At 43.0% G+C, this 19,132-nt stretch overlaps 1 protein-coding gene across 4 annotated transcripts; it reads left to right on the top strand.

The window, feature by feature from the left end:
- The first annotated feature begins 2,081 nt into the window (after positions 1-2,081).
- On the top strand, positions 2,082-11,375 carry LOC124666078 (zinc finger CCCH domain-containing protein 27-like). 4 transcript variants are annotated; one of them, XM_047203425.1, is made up of 6 exons: positions 2,082-2,181; positions 4,286-5,141; positions 5,794-6,927; positions 7,040-7,360; positions 9,077-9,554; positions 11,292-11,375. In XM_047203425.1, the coding sequence occupies exons 2-5, from the start codon at positions 4,305-4,307 to the stop codon at positions 9,551-9,553; spliced, it is 2,769 nt and encodes a 922-aa protein (XP_047059381.1). In that variant the 5' UTR covers positions 2,082-2,181; positions 4,286-4,304; the 3' UTR covers position 9,554; positions 11,292-11,375. The 4 variants fall into 4 exon arrangements, with proteins under 4 accessions (XP_047059381.1, XP_047059380.1, XP_047059379.1 ...); XM_047203424.1 differs by having other exon boundaries at positions 4,278-5,141; XM_047203423.1 differs by lacking the exon at positions 2,082-2,181 and adding an exon at positions 2,947-3,058 and having other exon boundaries at positions 4,278-5,141.
- Positions 11,376-19,132: the final 7,757 nt, after the last annotated feature.

Below are 19,132 nucleotides of genomic sequence, written 5' to 3'. Positions count from 1 at the left end.
TTCGAATTATCCCCACCGCTCCCTCAAATATTCACTCACCTGCTCCTAAAATACGCATGCCACCGATGCATCAAAGCCAGACTGGCACAGTTTTATTTATTAGATACATAAAACAAAGAAAATTCGTAACTAATTACTAATTAGCAGATGTTAAGATATATACATTATACGGTGTGGTAATTAGTATTATGTGAAAAAATATTACTAAGATTAAAAATAAAAATGTAGCATATAGAAAGTTTGCAAATACGAGTGCACATATTATGGTTCATATCTTTCGAAGAACCAAATAAAAAATTTAGATGCATTAACAATATTTGTGATACATTTTATTCGTCAACTCATGTCAATTCCATGTGCCCCTTGTTGCATTGTTCTCCCTAACTAATACAAATGTACAAGATTTTTTTTTTTCCATTCTACTCAATTATCCAGGAACAATGAAGCGAATAGAAAAAATAAATTATATACTGCAACAACGAAGGATATCTCATATTCCCTCAATGTTGTCTTGCAAACTTAACCTCTTCTCTACAAAACAATTTAGAGAGATGAAGTGATCAATATTGTTTTGCATTTTATTCGCAAAAAACAAATATTGTTTTGCATTTGGCGCCAGAACTAAGCATTGAAGGCTCCCAATAGAAAAAAAAAATTAGCGGTGGATTACACTCAACTTTCACCAAAGAAACAACCGTAGTTTTGTGAAAGGCTAAAACAGGCTCAAGACTAAGAAAGTATAGGAGCGTATATCCGATGTGTGTGCTCCTGGTTGCCCTGGAGCAACACTGATGCAGTGATGCTTACATGAATCTCTACATGGACCGATTGTCGACCACATAATCAAGGATGGTTATGAAGGGCAATAAATGTTGTGTCATCTTCGCTACACGCCAGCATACATACCTACACGAATATCCACATATATCGACCGTTCACCATAAAGCTGGTAAGGGTTGCGAAAGGCAGGGAGAACACGAAGATGCCGTAAATATGAACCAATTTGCATCATTGAGAGTTCGTTTAACGGATTGGCACATTTTACCAAACACATGGCGTGCACACAATACATATAATGCTAACCTCTATCCAAAGTGTTAACAAATCAATTAATAGCTGTTGCTTGTTGTTGCATGCCGCAGATAGGCTCACCGAGGTGGGAGGCATAGCGGATCGGGATGTAGAGCTACAATAGTACATGGTGAGGTGGATGCAGTGGCAGATGCAACTTGTGTGTGCACCACCATCACCGGCGACGCCCTCTCCTCCGCCCAATGCATGATGGCCACAACAATTCTACCTCTCTCGGGTGGCCTCTGCTTGCATGCCGCTTGTCCGGCGTCGTCGCTCATCATGGCTGGACCGAAAGAAGCTCTCTACGAGAGAGAACCTATCGTCGAGATGGACCTAGACCGGAACGGGCATGCGTAATGATCTGATGAGAGAAAATGGGCGAGGGGCGTACCGACTAGGCCGATCGGGAAATAGAGGGAGGGAGATTTGTAAGTAAGAATTTGATCAAATCATCTGTTTTGGCAAGGAGTAAGAAGTAAGGAGATTTTGGTATGAACTCATTTGGTAATTCCAACAATATGTTGTTTGGCTGTCACGGAATTGTAGGGTCATTTCATTTGCTAATAATTTCATCCAAATGATACGGTGCGTTTCAGTAAAATTCTCGACCCTAACCCGTCATTTTTTCGGGAATGTACCACGCAGAGATACGCCCCTCCTCCGCCCGAATAGACACGCTCCCTTCGTTAAACCTCATCCTCTACTCGCCGCCACGGATCGCCGGTGACGCTTCCCGCCGCCTCCGTTGACGCTTCCAGCCGCCTCCATTGACGCAATGATCCCTTCCCCACCTTCCCCGCAGTACCTACTCGCCGTGGATCCTCCCCACCGCGCTTTTCTTGCTGCCTGCCCGATGACCACCCGCCTCCGGTGAGCGGCCGAAGACCTCAGCAACTTCTCCGACGCAGGCAAGTTTCCCCTCCGCCTCTCCTCCTTTTCCCTCTCTCGCGCGTTTCCTTTCCAAGTTACTGAACCTTAACCCTACCCGTTTCTAATCTGCAGGTTCCGCAACACATCAACCTCAAGATCCAGACTCCTCGCGAGAAACCGGGCTGGATCAGCTGATCCGCGGGTTTATTGGTTGGTGACTGATTCCACTGAGTTCAGGTAACACTCTATGGCTTATGCCATTGCATTTTGTGCATTCATGGAAAGCATTGTGCCAGTCCTGTTACTGGTAGGGATCATGTCATGGTAATCATTCGGAACGTCCTCACGCGCTTGTTTGTAGGATTACATAAGCCAGCCTCGGTTGTTGAATGCCCAAGACGGAAAGATAACTAGAGAGTTCACAAGGTAGAAGGAGAATGGGGAACTAGGGACTTCAATTGGTAATATGCTCTGCACAGAAAGTTGAACCGTCACTGTCTAAAGGTGTTTTAGGATCAGCGTAGTCCTCTTTCTGGTAATGTAAGTGTGCAACGAGTCTCCAAGAGCAAGAGTAGAGCAGAGGCATTTCACATATTTGTTGCCTGCTGATATCTGTATAGCATTTGCATTGCCATTCTTGGCATTTGAATTGAAGAAACATGTTACTTCCTGTCCATCTCAGCGTAAGGTAGTTAATTTGTTCAACAAATGCCGTGGTCTGCTGTTAGTCTGATCCTAAGCACAGAGTAAGCGCAGTTATGAATTTGGTATCTAGGGTTAGTCTTGACAGTAACAGGTTCAGGTAGACAGTAAGATTGGGGTCTGACAGTCTTGCGACCATGGGTTGGCTGGCACTACTCTCACCGAAGATCTGAGCCGCCTCGTCGTTGTTGCCGCCACCATCGCCGTCCCACAGCCGCCGCCCTGCCCATACCTTGGTTTCACCGCCGGCGCCTCCACCCCACGCCGACGCCCACCCCCACCCTCACCCCACGCCCCCATCCACCCTACACACACGACCGCTTCCGTCCTCTCACGTGTGTCACCGTTCCCGTTTATCCTCACTGGGGCATCGTGTTCACGCCGTCCCGGTCTTCGGCCATTGGCTTTTGAGGTATGAGCTAGGTTTTTTTCATCCACCGAGCGATTCTCTTAGTTAAATCCCACTAGGGAGGGGACCTTCGCAATTTCTGGGATCCGCCCCTGCCCAAGGCTGTTAGGCTGCTAGCTGTTCATCGAAACGTGTGTTTGCCAATTTCCCATTTCCTAGCTGCCCTGCCCCGAGGTTTGTTTGTCGTCTGTGCACCCGTATTATGGGATTACAAACTTTTATTTATCCTCTGATGGTGAAATGTTATGTGTCTGTGTCGTCTGTGCACCTGTATTATGGGATTACGAACTTTTAGCTATCCTCTGTGATGGTGAAATGTTATGTGTCTGTCTCATTTGAGGGTGCGAAATCCATGTTCTAGGGTCACCCAGGCTTGTGTGTTGGTTGCATTTCATGAAGATGCCCAGTGTGTTGTGGGCTTTTACTACTTTATGTGCAATCATAGTTGAAACCGAAATGAGTAACCACTGTGTGCACATCACCTGCTTCATCGTATGCTCATTCCTTATTCTTAATATGCTATTGCTCTTATTTGGATGGTATTTGGGATCAGTTGGATTGCATTGAACTGAGATTTGGAGAATGATGTAATCAAAACAAGAACGTCAAAGTAATTTCTGTTTCTGTTGTCAAATACATTGCCTTCTGTGTTGTATTTTTTCAGCTTTTCATATCCTAGTCTCATTTACAATAGTGTTTCCTACTGTCAAATTTCTGGTTTTAAATGAAAAAATATGAGGACATTTTTTTGGCTAAATGTAAGCTTTTCATTTTGTTTGTGCTACTCTAGATGCCTACAAATATATTGATGGCCAAAATTAGGAAAGTTCAATCCCACTGCTCCACTGTTTTTCTGTTAAATGTGTACGATGTGCAAGAAAAAAATAGGGATGATAATTTAAAATAAAATGTGTTTCACCTTCCATACGTATACCCCCTTTGCTCCATGGACTAGGCATTGTTTATATAATCCTGTTATAAGTCGAAGTGAGCTTTGAATTGTTGAGTCCTATAGCCTTTTATTTGTGTACTGATATTTGAAGGGGAATAGGGGAATTTGTTGCCACTCTTCCTGTTGTTTGCGCACTATATTTTATTGTTCACAATTCGATATTCTGAACTCCTTTGTGTTACATTCATATGATATAGTCCATCTTCGTTTTATGTTTTGCCGCCTTATCTATTTACAGTAGAAATGTTCTAAACTTTGTGTTTCTTGAAGATCATCAGGGCAATGGATAAAATCTAGATGCAAAGTTGCTTTTCTGCGGATTTTCTAATCTTGAAGATGCACAAAGAGTCTACAGCTCCAGGACTGGATGCTGACAAAATAGAAGTTCCTTCACCAAAGGAAGAAAGTAATTCCACAAATTCTGAAGCTGCTACAGATACCGAAAACTTTGAAATTAGCGACGATGACGACGATGATCGTAATCACAAGCACCGAAGAAAAGAGGCTATGCCTCAATCTTTTGGTGAGAGTACTGAGGAGCAAGCTGCAGGGAGGCCTTTGAAAAGAAGGCCCATGATTTCTGGTAATGGACAGCCATTTGGTGGAGCTGATTCACGTGGGGAAGCACAGAAGGACTTCATACCAAAATTCAAGAGGCGTCTTGGACCAGGAGCTCACAGTCGGGGAGGTAGAATGAACCAATCTTTCCATTCAGCTTCGGCTGCTACTCGCCCTCCTATGACGCGGGGAAGAGGAAGGAATGGTGCACCCTGGACTCAGCATGACCCAAGATTTAACACACTTGACATGATGGATTTTGCATCACACATGGCGTCACAAGGACCGCCTCCACATCCTAGCTTATTTATGGGTGCTCCAATGCCGAGTAGTGGTAGTGCTCAAAATGGTTCATGGGGTCCACATGGGTTTATGCCTGGAATGCCTAATGGAATGCTGGATCCATTTCACCCACATGGAATGCAGGGCCCTATTCAGCCTGCAATGTCACCTTTAATTGATCTTGGCATGCCTCGTCAACGTTGTAGAGACTTCGAGGAGCGTGGATTTTGCTTGAGAGGGGATATGTGCCCCATGGAGCATGGAGTAAATAGAATTGTTGTTGAAGATATGCAGGTCAGTCTGTTTCCTGATCTTCAAATAATATTCTGCATTTTCCTGCACCTTAGTACTATCCTTTACTTGCTTGGAGCGCTCAATCGTAGCATTCAAATAGGTTGATCTGTTACTTCACATGATTACTGTTACGTTGTGCCAATATAACAAGTAACCTTGAAAGCTGTTCTCTAAGTGCTATTATCATTGATAATATGAGTTGCAGTTAACATTCTTCACAGTACCTTGTTCAACATCCTAATTGAGTAATGTCAGCTAGCAGCGGATTCAAACCCCACTATGATGTAACTCTTCCTCGACTGTTTTTTGTGCTGCAGCATTTTATGTTCTGGTGTTATTTAATCGTATCTAGCTCAAGTATTTTCTCTAAATTATTAACTTTCTTGTAATGTTCTTATGTGCCCAAGTATGAGTACTGTGAAATCTTGGAGGATTTTAGATCTCAGTATGATGTGCTGTTGAATTACTTGGAGTATTTTTTCTGGTTGTATTGAACTTAGCTAACTTATGCTGTTCTTTCTAAAAAAAACTTTGTTATACTGTGTTGTGTAAGGCAATGTTTTTGTGGTTAAATACTACTAGTTAGTTTTTTTGTGCTTAGATCAAAACATTGATGTTTAATTAATAGAATAGTTTCTTAAACACTTTGCAGAGTCTATCACAGTTCAATCTTCCAGTCTCAGCTCCAAATGCCCCGGGACTAGGAATCCAAAGTGAGGCAGTAACTGCTCATGTTAACTTAACAAACCTAGGAGGCAGTAAAGGTGTTACTGCGAAAGATAGCAAATCTGGTGTGGCAGATGATGCATTAAAGCTAAATGGAAGCACTGGTTCAGCTGTTGTTAACACTGATGTATACGATCCTGATCAGCCTCTGTGGAACAATGAACAGCCTGAAGCATCCTGTGCTGGTTTTGCACATGCTAATGATGGAGTATGGAATGCTGAGACCTCAAGCTATGAAGCAGGGTGGGAGCATGCAAACCAGGGTTTTGCAGCTGATGGTTCACAGAATTTGAAGTCTTCTGTTTGGGGGAGAATAGCATCAAAGAAAAAATCAGGACCTAGTAAAACAGCTAATACTACTTCAACAAGTGCCACTGGAAACAAAAGAAGTGACTACTATGATGATATGGCTCCTAGCACCGTCCAATTAAAGCCGGCTTCTAGTAAGGATACTAATGGTCAATCTAATTCAAGAATGCTTGGAGATGTGGGCCGGCAAAGTAATAGAGCTCCTCACAAAGCATCTCGCACACTTTATGTGAATGGCATTCCGCAGGAAAGCAATAGATGGGAGGCCCTTCTTTCGCACTTCCAAAAGTTTGGTCAAGTAATAGATATCTATGTTCCAGCTAACAGTGAGAAAGCTTTTGTCCAGTTCTCTAAAAGGGAAGAAGCAGAAGCTGCCCTAAAAGCTCCAGATGCTGTGATGGGAAACCGTTTTATAAAGCTATGGTGGGCTAACAGGGACAGGATTGCTGAAGAGGGAGAGGGTAGAATCTCTATAAAACCTGTGGTGACAAATTCGGCTCTAGCTCAACCATCTTCATCCAACAGAGGAAACGATCTTCAATCTACAACTCCAAGGGCCAGTTCTGGATCTTCTGCATCAGGTCCTGGTGTAGGTCCTAAAACGCTGCCTGCAAACAGTATAACATCAGTACCTCCTGCTCCCAAAAGGCAAGAAAGTATGGAACTCCTGGAAGAACTCCGTAAAAAACAAGATATGTTAGCTCAGAAGCGTGCTGAGTTACGCCAGCAGTTAGAGGCATATGTGAAACAAGTACTTACTATTATCCCTTGACAATACTTTGGATTTATTTTTTTGTTAATTATATAAACTATGTTGTTAGCTGAACCAACTTTTCATTAAGTACTTGTTTTTACTGCTGCAGAAAAATTCAGGAAATCCAGTAAAACAGACAGAGACTAGTGGAAAAGAAGTTGGGCCAAATGCTGCTGGGAAAGTGGTAGATATAAGGTCAATGAACACCAGGAAAGAAGGGCTGCAAGAGGTTGCTAGTACACTGGAAAAGAAAATTTCCGGGGATTTGGCTTTATCTTCCCCAAAATATGCTCCAACGTCCACTCAGAAACCAGCTGTAGCTGTAAAGCAGACATCTCCTCTGGTAGCACCACCTCAGAATAGGTTTAAGCTTGACAACCGCACCACGTCGTTTAGGATCCTTCCTCCTTTGCCACCTGAAATTGCAAATGTAAGTCGATTACCTAACCTCCTGTCCTTCCATCGCCAATATTCGTAACATGTCAAAAAGTGTCATCATGCTTATAAGCACAGTTCCATGTTGTCCTCTCACAATAGAGACCAAACATGAAATTTTATGTATATGCGGGATACCCTCTATTGCTTTTACCATTTAATGGAAGCTACTCTTGCACTGTATTGAAATTAGTTTGTTTGGGTCTGTCAAGCAACTGCAGTTTATGTGTTTCAATCTTTTTTTCAGTCACACAACAGTGGATCTTACTGTAGCTGCTACCAGCATTTAATTACATTTTTCATTGATAATGATATCTGTGCTCAAGATTACTATTACTCCCTCCTTCCATAAAAGGATGTTGGAGATTTGTCTAAATTCACAGGGGTAGTTTTATTCTGTGACTAATCTCACACATCCACTCTACAAGAAAAATACTTGGTATAGATAGCTTCTGTTTCGCTGTGCTAGGGTATTTATTGTCATTTGGGCTTCACATGCATTACAGTACTATGCATGCATAGTGCATTGCAACACTATTCCTTGATGGATGCTGGGTGTAGTGTCTGCATTGACATTTGTTGCTTCTTAATGCAAGATCCTCTGATCTCAGCTCACGTCATTTTAAACATTATAGCTTTGCTTGAGATTGTTATTATTTTTTGTTCTGTGGCTAAATCTCATACACATCTGTTTTACAAAGATGCTTAATACAAGTAGCTACTTTGGTGTGGTAATTCATTTGACCTTTTGGTTCCAGTTTTATGATGCTACTCCCTCCGTCCCATAATATAAGACGTTTTGGCAAGCTGTCAAGCTTGCCAAAACGTCTTATATTGTGGGATGGAGGGACTACTTTTCACTAAAGAGAATATTTGGTAATAGTGACAGACTGACAGGGTATTGTTTGGATGGAGATGGAGGCCAAAATCTGCCCACTAGTACTTTGGCCCATAACCAAAAGTTTGGTCTTTGTTTGGATGGTTGCTTGTTTTTTGTAAATGCCAATGGCTCTTTGTCCATTCTTGTTCAGTTTTCATTACAACATTGGCCACTCGCTAGGCAAGCTTGGGCAACATGCCCATGCATTTCCATTTGCTGCTTCTGACTTCTGAGAGATGTCTGCAAGATCCAAAGTTATATATAGGGTCTGATAATCTGGTGTACTTAGGCTATAGGATCTTGTAGCTCTGTATCTGTATAGCCACACTCTAACACGTACTGCAGTTAGCATGGTTATATGGTATTGAAAATAATTTTGGGACCATGTTTCTCTTGTAAATTTATAATCTAGCCATAGTTTTTCGAATGATGGTGGTTTCTTTTGTAGTTGGATTTTGCATGCATTTATGTATGTAACTTAACTGTATTTCATATGTATTGTTGTTAACTGAGAAGTTAAAAGCTTGAGAGTAGATAATGCTTACTCAGCTTTGCATCTGTAAAACCAATGCCATCATAATCAGTACATAATGTAACTTGTCTTTTCAAGTTCAAGCAAAACAAATCTTAAGTTTCTCCATGCACGTAATACAGTTACTTCGGTTGATAGTTCATGTAACTTAGATGGACGATTTGGATATTGAAAAAAAAATAAAGACCACTGTATCCTTATGCTAACTTCGGTTGATAGTCCATGATTCCTTTTGTGTTGATGTGCTTGACACGAGCTGTTTTTTTGTTTTCTGATGTCCTTGACTACTTTGTTTACAGGAATCTGTCTTGAAAGATCATTTTGCAGCATTTGGGGAGCTCTCATCTGTTGTTCTAGAAGACACTGAAGCCCACAACCATGATACAACCTTGCCTTCTCTGAGTTGCTCAGCTTGTGTGACCTACACAACACGGCAATCTGCTGAGAAAGCATTTATTACTGGCAAATCTTGTAAAGGGCATATGCTACGATTTATGTGGTTGACGGCTTCTCCTGGCTCAAATAACCAATCGAGATTTCAGAAAACATCAAGTCTTGTTGGGGCAGCCGAGTCCTCAAGCCCTGTTGCGAAAATCTCATGCATTGTCACATCTGGTACATCAGTCATTCCTCATAGTGAATCCATTCCAACCGCAGAAAGTTCAGAGAGATTTCCTGTTGAGATTTCCAAGGTATCATCTTCTAGTGTCGAGTGCCCACCTGAAAATGATTCCACAAGGAATCCTCTCCTTACAGACCCTTACGTTCCACAATGAGGTATGCTACACTTTTTGTTAAAAATGAGTTATGGTTCATAGCAATGTTACTGTAGCATCAGGAATATTTCTAGAAGCTAACTTTCTAATTTTGAGTCATTAATGAACGGTTCTTATGTGCGGCATTGCGTCTAATTCAGATGTGTATAAATATGCAAACTGAAACCAACTATGGGAAATTTGGCTCTGCCAAGAACCTATTTCCGTCTGCCTTTATTTATTTATATGGAAATATGTTTTAATGCTTGTAAGCAGCTGTCTATCAGCTAGCCTAAAAAGTTAGTGTCCATTGTTCGGAAACAAGACATGGAAACTCAGTAGGTAGGACATTTATATAAAAAAAAGGTTTCAAGCAAAATGTTTACAATCTAACAACAAACAAGGTGTGTGGAAGTACTCTGGTAAATTGAGCTCATGGATGATATGTTACATCTTTGGGTGTAGATATCTGTACCATATTAGTTCACACCTGCTTTTGTTGTTGACCGTCATGATTTCTTGTACTGGTAAATGCACAGGTTATTACATACTGGCGACTAGTTTACTTCTCGCCAGTAGCCAACAGTTTATAACTTAGATGGTCGATAAATCCGAACTTTTTTTTCATATTATAATCTTGGCACGGTAGATGTGCTGGGCCTGTTAAGCTATTGTTTAACTCGCCCATTATCTTTATCCTGTACACCGGTAATTTTGTTCTATACTAGTCTAGATGGTTTTCGCATTTGGTGGTATGTATTATTATAAATCTTCTTATATTGGGTTTGACTTGTAAAGCTTAGGCATACAAATGGCTAGTATGTAGTGGGGTGATGTGATCACTTGTGTGTGGGCTGTGGCAAATAGATTGCAGTCAGGCTCCTCAGAGGTAAACTCTGCCAGCCTAAACATGGATGCTATTGCTGATCTATGTTACATGGTACGGGGATACGAATACGGGGATACGGATACGGCGATACGGGAAAACGGCTTTTTCTCAATGTAGCCTTACGGGGATACGGCAAATATATGTATAAATACATTAAAAATCAGCACCAATGAACAATATATTTAAAAAGATGAGAAAATCGACGTGAATGAAGTTAAGCTAGCAGTCTTTTCAAGTCTGCTGACAGCGACTAGGCAGGAGAAGTCCAGCCGATTAAGTTTTAACCATCGATTTAGGCTTTCGTTGGGTTGTGGATCGAGTGGTAGCAGCCCTGGACGTATTCCTTCGGTATCCCCTGCGTATCCCAGCCGTTTTCTCACCTTTTTTCTTGCTTTTTAATTCGAAAAATGAGATACTTGGGATACGAGTATCCCATGCGTATCCTTGGGTATCCCCGTTCTGGTGCAGTATCTTGCACCGATACGGCACTTCTATGCCGTATCCCTGCATCATAGTTGCTGATTGCCTTGCAAGTTTTGCTTCTTTGTCATCTATTTTTCCAGCTTCGTTGTTGTCTCAGGGCTATCTAGTCTTGTTGGTCTGTGTTCTAGCTCTTTCGTACTAAGCAGATTGTCCTTTAAACTACTTCCTGATAGGTCATATAGGTGTGCTAATATGGTACCTACAGTGACTCTAATCTGATATATATGACATGGTTACGTGAACAGTCTCTGGGGTAATCATATGACTGTCAAAGTTAATCAACTATTTTTTGTTGTTTTAGCCCTGCGATATAATACTACGGTGGATGGCTGCAAAAAAATTTCACTGTGTAAAAACTTGTGGCGCTAAATATTGTTTTTCTCGCAGGTGACGGAGCAAATAGCTGGGTGATATTCCGACACTTCGTTTTGGTGGCTTGTCTATTACATGAATGAGTGCTGCTACACGTACGGTAAAACATGTATCAGTGTACGGCACGGAACACGAACCATCCACACGGCCCATTTACTCGTCGTACCAAAACCGGACGTAGTTTGTCGTACGTGAACCAATTCCGTACATGAATCCTGGGGAAAACTCTCTTACACATCTCAAGTCATACAAAGAAGCTCTGAAAATTAATCCTGGGGGAAGCTTGTTTTAAGGGAAAGACTACAAAGGGAATGTATACCGGGCATTTTGGCGACTGTTCATGTTGCCCATTTCTTAATTTATGGAGAAGATGTAGCTTCTGTTTGAATGTTGTAAGATTCTCGGTTCATACCTTGCGAGTAGCAGCAACCTGCTAAAAGCGGTTGGCACAACGCTAGCTATAGGCATGCATGCACTTTCTGGCTGAAATCAGCTCCACGCGCCATTGACATATTTCTCTAGGTTTCCTGTGCTAAACTTGTGTTACCTGTGCATATTGAACCAACTATAGGGTCGACACCTTCAATGCAATTTTTGTAACCTGGCTAGTATATCTTCTACCATGTCCGCATTACTGTGGGGCCTTTTTTGTTTTTTTACAGCTTCATTTATCCATCAAGCCAAAATAACACCATTCTTGCTGCTTGAGTGTGTACACCGGTACTTTAGTCCGAGTATGAACTAAATATCAGTTGGCCAACCTTTTGTTATTTGTGTAGGCACGCGCGATCCAATGACATTTTTTTTTAAAAGCATGCACCGTAGTATACATGCCTTATATTAAAGTATTGAGGAAAACAGTATGAAGACGTATAAATAGGACAGAAGACCAACGGATAAGAGATAGCTGTCCCGATGCAATGGCATTTTCTACCATCTTTACTTTGATCACTTCAGAGTTGTATATGATGACCACGAAAGATGCATTCACTTGACTAGTCCTAGTGATGAATTGGCACACACGCGCGCGAATGGCAGTCAATCAAGGGAACCACATTAGTCCGAATTACGCGCTGGTGCTCCCCTATTATTACCTATATGAAAGTTGATCAGATTCACGCTCTCTGCTTACTAGTGCTACTGTTCATGAGCTATTTTCTCTTTCGTTCCTCTAATCAGCTCCCGACGCGTCTTTAAGATAGACTGATCAGTATTTGTAAAATTATCTTTTAACCGACCGTGCAACCGGCTACCGGTTATACCACGTCGCGGTCAAAGCGGCGGACGACCGGTCTTCGGTGATCAATTTCCACTTGCCCTTTTCCCACCGCTCAAGAGCACCATGTATATCCTTTATTTTTTTTCTTTCCTGTCCATCACCCACCACCGCGCCGCCCTTTCCCTCAATGAAGCTATGGATGGCCCAGCGACATGCGTGCCGACGGAGGCGACCTCGGAGCAGAGCAGCAGCAGCCTGGAGATGCCGACCTTGGGGGCGACGCACGTGCCTGCCGACAACATCCATCGCGGAGCAGGCACGGGCCAGGGATGGCGCTCTCGGGGCGGAGCGGCCTAGGCGACCTCCTGGTGGAGCAGCAACGGGCAGGGGACGGAGGTGGGACACGCGCGTGCCGCCGACGGCCGACCGCGGGGCGGGCGGCGCGCCGCCAAAGACGACGTCGGGGCGGAGCAGCGACGGGCGGGGATGGCGACCTTGGGGGCCGGGCACCCGGCCGCTTGCCGGCGGCGGCGACGGCAGGCGGGGCGGGCGCGTGCCGGGGACGGCACCCTCGGGGCGGAGAAGCAGCAGGCAGGGGACAGCGGCCTTGGGGGCTGGGCACGCGCTAGCCAGCGGCGGTGACCGCGGGGCGGGCGGGCGCGTCCCAAAGACGGCGCCCTTGCGGTGGAGCAGGTGCGGCCTTGGGACGGCCACCTTGGGCCGGACCACGCGCGGGCTGGCGTCGGCCACGTCGGGGCGGAGCAGGCACGGCCGCAGGGGTCCACGCGCGGCCAGTGCACCGCCGCGGCTGCCAGGACGAGGAGGAGGCTGCCCCGCTGCTTTCTCCCGATGGCAGAGACGATGCTGCACGGACGACCTGCTGTTGCTGCTCACCGACGCCCGACCTTCGCCTCAGCTCTCCGGTGAGCACTCCGGCGGTGGCCGATTCCCCTCCAAGCGAGTTCATGCCCCAGCACTAGGAGACGCACGTCATTTTCCAACTCTTACATATTAATCTTGGAGCTGCAGGTCAAGTGCATGACGCTGTACGAGCAGATGTACAGGTTGGTCTGAAGACGACGATGAGCGGCGATTGGTTCAAGTAGAGCACATTCTGGATGGGCAGATCAACGACTCTAAGGGGCATGATGCCATCAACCTCGACTAAATCGGTGTGCAGGTCAGTGTTCTTTAGCTATCAACTCCGTTGTAGTTCCGCGCCGTTTTGACTTTTGACTCATGCATCGGCGGCTTGAGCTCAGTCCAGCTCCTCCCCAACCCTCTCCCTAGCAGTTGTCGGATTTGGGCGTCGTGGCCCGGATGTGTACCATGGGAGCCTCTCTGATCCTTGCATCCTCTGGGTCCTCTTCCCCTCTCCATTGCATTTTTTTGCTTTAATATTTCTTTCTCATCTGTTCATGTAATTCTGGTTTGCAATGCAAAACGTTTAGATTTTCTCTCTTGTGTTCAATAATTTTGGCAGGAACAATGCAGAAGTACATGCCTCCTTACGAAACCGTTCACTCAAAAGCATCAGCTTGCATTATTTTGATGTGCATGATTCCATTCGGATCTAACTTATTTATTTCAGAGGAAGTGGCAACTATACGATTTGTTGAGGCGCGGATCCTAATCATAGATGTACTTGCAGGCTGCAGTTGTGCCGCTGGAGTTGCAGGCGACAGCTGCAATACATACTTTCCGTATGCTGTAGTTCACGGTCTGGGTCGGATGGCTGCCTTCTGACTGGGCTATAATTGTACCTAGCTTGAAACCTGCTGCAGAGTTTGCCGTCTGTTGATTTGGTAAGTCAACTTGCCTTGCAAAATGTTTTATCTTTGTTTGCTGCTCCTTCATTACGATTACGTAAATTATGGTTTTCTGCTACTTCGTTGCTATTACACAAATTAAGTTTTCACTAAATTTTCTCAAGACCGTTCAGGGGGAAACTAACACTTATTTTTGTTTCCATTCCCATCATCCCACGTGAGCTCTGAAGTTGTTAGTCGAAGGCTCTAATTGAATATTTGATGCAATTATTTCTTGCCGTAGCTGAGAGGTCAGTGGTCTAATGTCAGCTAATATCACTTCCATCTTGGTTAATTGGTCACAGAAGTTTCATGGGCCTAAATGCCCAGTTCATATACTCTTTGTTCCTGGTAGTTAGGCTTACTACATGTCTGTGTTATTTTCTGCAGGTAGTCCTGGTTTTGCCTGTTCTCATCGAATGTCTTTGGCAGTCTCAGCTGCCTATAATTTTAGATTCTTCTTCAGGTTCAGGTGCTACATAGGGTGGTTTGTGCTGACATATTTTTTTCAGATTTTGTTGTCTTTCTATTTCTTTTTGTCATGTACATATTCTTTATTTGCAAGAGTTAATGGACTATATGTAAAAGTATGCACCTCAGATCATATCATTGTTGCAGGTAGATTCACTAAGTTAGATATAGCTTGAGATTTGCATTCGGACAATCAAAACATTTCCTGTTCCCTTATCCAGTGTTCAACTGATATAGATGCAATTTGGTAGCTCACATCTTGATCGTTGCACATTTTAGTGAACTGGACTTTGTATTATCTGCTTTGTCTGATCAATTATATTGTATGCCATTTTTAAAACCATGACACATATGTTAGTCTGTACACTTCTTTGTTAGTGCTTTCATTGGACTTTATAAATCGGTGAGTATTTTCCGTGAACTTACCAATGAACAACACACCATGCTTTACGTTAATTAGACATATTGTTCTTACTGTCTATATTAGAAAAATAGAAATCAGATCATGTTTCGGGTTCCAGTTATCTTATAATTAGACATTGTTCTTGCTGTCCCTGTTAGAAAAAATAAATATTGAATCATGTTTTCAGTTAAGTTATCCTAAAATTGGACAGACTTCTTTTGCTGTCCAAGTTGAATAGTTCGTTACGTGTTGCACTCCATTTACCGACTCGCAGCAGGCCATCGGTCATAATTATCCTTCTGCTCGAAAGAATTTCTTATTTGCTTCTTTTGCTCTCCTCCTCTTGGGGATGTCTTGCAGACATGAGCCTGTCACCTGCTATTGACGAATTTTCTTCTGAAGACGATTCATTTTCTATGGAATGTGACATTGCAGCTGAAACGCACCTCCAGGTTCTTTGGGTTGCTTCTGAGGAGGATTGTCTTCCTATGGAAAAGCGGCATTCCAGCTGCCTATAGTGTTACACGGAAATATTAACCAGTCCATTGATTTATGTAATGGCACCTGCTCATGGTACAAGGCTTGGAGAATAGGTTTTGGAACCAGAGATAAAGGGAAGAAATCGAAGATGAGTTCCTGACAATCTGAATGAAGGGCATCTTGATTACTTCTTCTGGCTGCTTCCGTGGCTCAACATTCTGACCTTTGTGGTGTACATCTTGTGTGCAAAAATTCAACAGCTGCACTACGGATTAAGCTGCTACCTCTACGATTCTGCTCAGATCTACACTACTTGCAGTTGCAGAGGCTCAGTACTCATTGAAGTATCTTTACGAGCACATGCAATTGCCGATGCAGCATATCCTCTTTATGTGATGTTGCACGATGGTTGTTTAATGCCTATGATCCTTTATTTTCAGTCTCGCTGTCATGAGTGTTCCTTAAGTTTGTAATGGGTTTAACATTAACAGTTGATGTCTCTTATTTTCTGTCTTTGGCCTCTACATTTTACTATGTCTATAATCTATTTTATCAGTGTGATTGTGTTACTATCCATTAAGTGATCACTTCTGTACCCTGAAAGAAAAGGTTGGATGACTGCTTATTAAACATAGTGATCTTTCCCATTGGTAAAATAAAAAGATTGCAAGCTGAGAACTCCATCTTCAAGGATGTAGTTGACCGACTGAATAGCACCTCAGGATACTCTTGAGTAAGATGATCACTGAATAATAATGTATGTATTCGGCTTTCCTTTCACAAAGTCACAAAAAACTATTACCGTAGATATTTTGTTTTCGGCTATCCTAATACCTACTTGAAATTCTTACCAAGTAAAGCAATATGAGCACGGATAGCGCAGTTAGTTACTTAATCCGATATGGAAAAGTTAGTATTGTTAACTACATTCTCTTACGAATATATGGACCTTTTCGGTGGTACTACTACCAGTAGTCTACATATACATATTCCTTATCTGCATAAAAGTCGCTCCACGGGTGCGGCGTGCCGCCCTCTTCCCACGCCAATAAAGAGATGTCACTTGCCAGTAAGCATAAACCTCAAAACAGCGGTTACCCAGAAGCAATGCAGTTGTAAGAAAATACTCAACTTTACCTTTCTCTTCGCATTCGACACCTGCACATATCCTCAGTTCCAAGAACAGGTCAATTCAGACTGAGAAGAGAAAGATTGGTTAAAGGCAGATATCATAGAGTACTACTGATCTGCTATGTGTAATATTATGGAGCTACCAACTACTCTAGACAATATGTGCCTTTGATGCATTGTGGATGACGGAGTAGCTGTGACCCATCTGTGTGTAATAACATAAGATGTAATCCAATGTTCCACAATAGCACGAAGACATCTACCACTCCAGCAGCAACAAGCCCTTCTGCTATGTCTTCAGTTCAGATCCATCACTTAGATGTCTCGCCACGGGCGCGGCGTGCCGCCGCGCCAATGCCTCCTAGTAGATTGAGTCAAACCTTTGGGATTTTGATTGCTAGTATACACTACCTTATAGTAGTAGATACTATTAGATTATTAGGTAATTCTTGAGTGAGTTCAATTACCGAAAACAATATTATAGATGCACACCTACCATATCTGAATATGGAACAAGTGGTAGTCAATTTAAGAGAGGATGAACACGCACATCGTGATCGGGAGGGTCGCTTCAGCAACAACGTCACCATGACGCGTCCACGGTGTTGTTGGAGTAGCCGGATCCATCGAGGCAGCAGATGAACAGTTGAAGAAGAACTCGAACCACAACGAGCAGTTACGTTGAGCCGCTCCCCAGCCTACCTCCCAGTGCAAGATCGCGACGGACGGGTTTTAGAGGCTTGCTCTTTGTGCACGCAATAAGATTGGAGGACGGCGCAAGAAAAGGAACTGGACACGAGATAGAGGCAGAAGCGAGTGGATAACTCTAGATCTATTTTATCTCTCGTCTCCTGGTATAGCCTAGGAAGGGAGTGCCGACAGAACCACCATGTGTAGGAAGGCAGGGACACGTGTCACACACATAGGCCGACACGTAGACAACTCAGTTAGTGCACCAAGCAATGATTTAGTCTTCCACGAGGCGAGCCGCGGAGGAGTGTGCGTGAACTCTTCTCTTCTCGCTCACTTACAAGAACTGGAACAACAACCCTTATAAGCTGCTCGAGTTGTCTCCCAACTAGCAATGTGAGACTAAACTTTATTTCCAAATGTGTCCCCAAGCTACCGCCGTGTTGGGCTTTGAGATTTCAGAAATTGTAGACTATATGGGATGCTTTCCTTGGCTGCAGCCCATCTACAACTAACAATCCCCACCAGATCTTAGAGGCACATCTGGTGGTGGCACATTACTTCAGTTCACTTTAATATACCCGCACTTCAGTGAAGACTATTAAGTTAAACTTTCACTTAGACAAGGAGCTACGCTTGACTTAAAATGAATAATCAACTAGGCCTTGAATTGTCAGTCTTGTGTAGCAAGTTTCACTCAATGCCGACACAGTACTAGGATGCCATGGGCTTTTCCTCGGGTGGAGCTTATAAGTCATAATCCTCGACCTTTCATGAGCCTACTAGAGATTCACCCAAATCTTACACACCGTGAGCAACAATGTCGCCCATATAGGATAGCTTCTTCTCTCATCAAGAGTCACATAGAACAAATTAAGCCATAGACAACGGACAGGGTGTTTCTGCACCCGGGTGCATATGCACCCTTTATTTTAAATGCATATTAAATATATTTCCAAATGTCAAAAAATACAAACAAAAATGCCTCATGTATACCTTGACATGTTACATGTTCACAAAGTTGTTTCAGCAAAAACCCATATGTTTTGTGCCTTGTACTAAAAAGACAAATTTTTGGTGTTAAAATAGTCTATTTCTCGAGGCATTATTTGTCTTTTTTACACAGGGTACAAAAATTGTCGGTTTTATGTGAAACTATAGGTGTACTCGTAGAACATGTCCCTCTATATGCTAAAAAAAATTCCTAAATTTTTTACCTTTTGAAATATGTTTTATACATACGGGGTGCATATGCACCCATGATCAGTTTTGGTTTTCTGATAGACAACGTGCCTTACAGTAGTTATGAGAGAGAATTGCATCTGCAGCGGAGTGAGGGTATAAAGTTTCTCTCATCAGTTGCTCCAGTTTGTTTTTCAAGATCCTAATTCACGTGATATCCGATCACATAGGTTGGGTTATCCCCTCGGCAACTCACGTAGGTCTAAAACCCATCTCCATCAATGCAAGGTGTATCACATTTCATAGTCCTTTTGTCAAAGGATATGCTAGATTCTTAGTTGTTTGAACATAATCCAAAGCTATAACTCCAGGGTTTTTAGTTTTCTGGCAGACTTTAATCTCCTCTTGACATTTTTTGAACTCTTCATACTATTATTAGAATTGTTCACTTTGATAATCACAGTGTGATTAT

Source organism: Lolium rigidum, chromosome 6 (genome assembly GCF_022539505.1).
Source record: "Lolium rigidum isolate FL_2022 chromosome 6, APGP_CSIRO_Lrig_0.1, whole genome shotgun sequence".
Classification (NCBI taxonomy): domain Eukaryota; kingdom Viridiplantae; phylum Streptophyta; class Magnoliopsida; order Poales; family Poaceae; genus Lolium; species Lolium rigidum.
The sequence above is the reverse complement of the archived record's forward strand: the minus strand, read 5'-3'. Positions and strand labels throughout refer to the sequence as shown.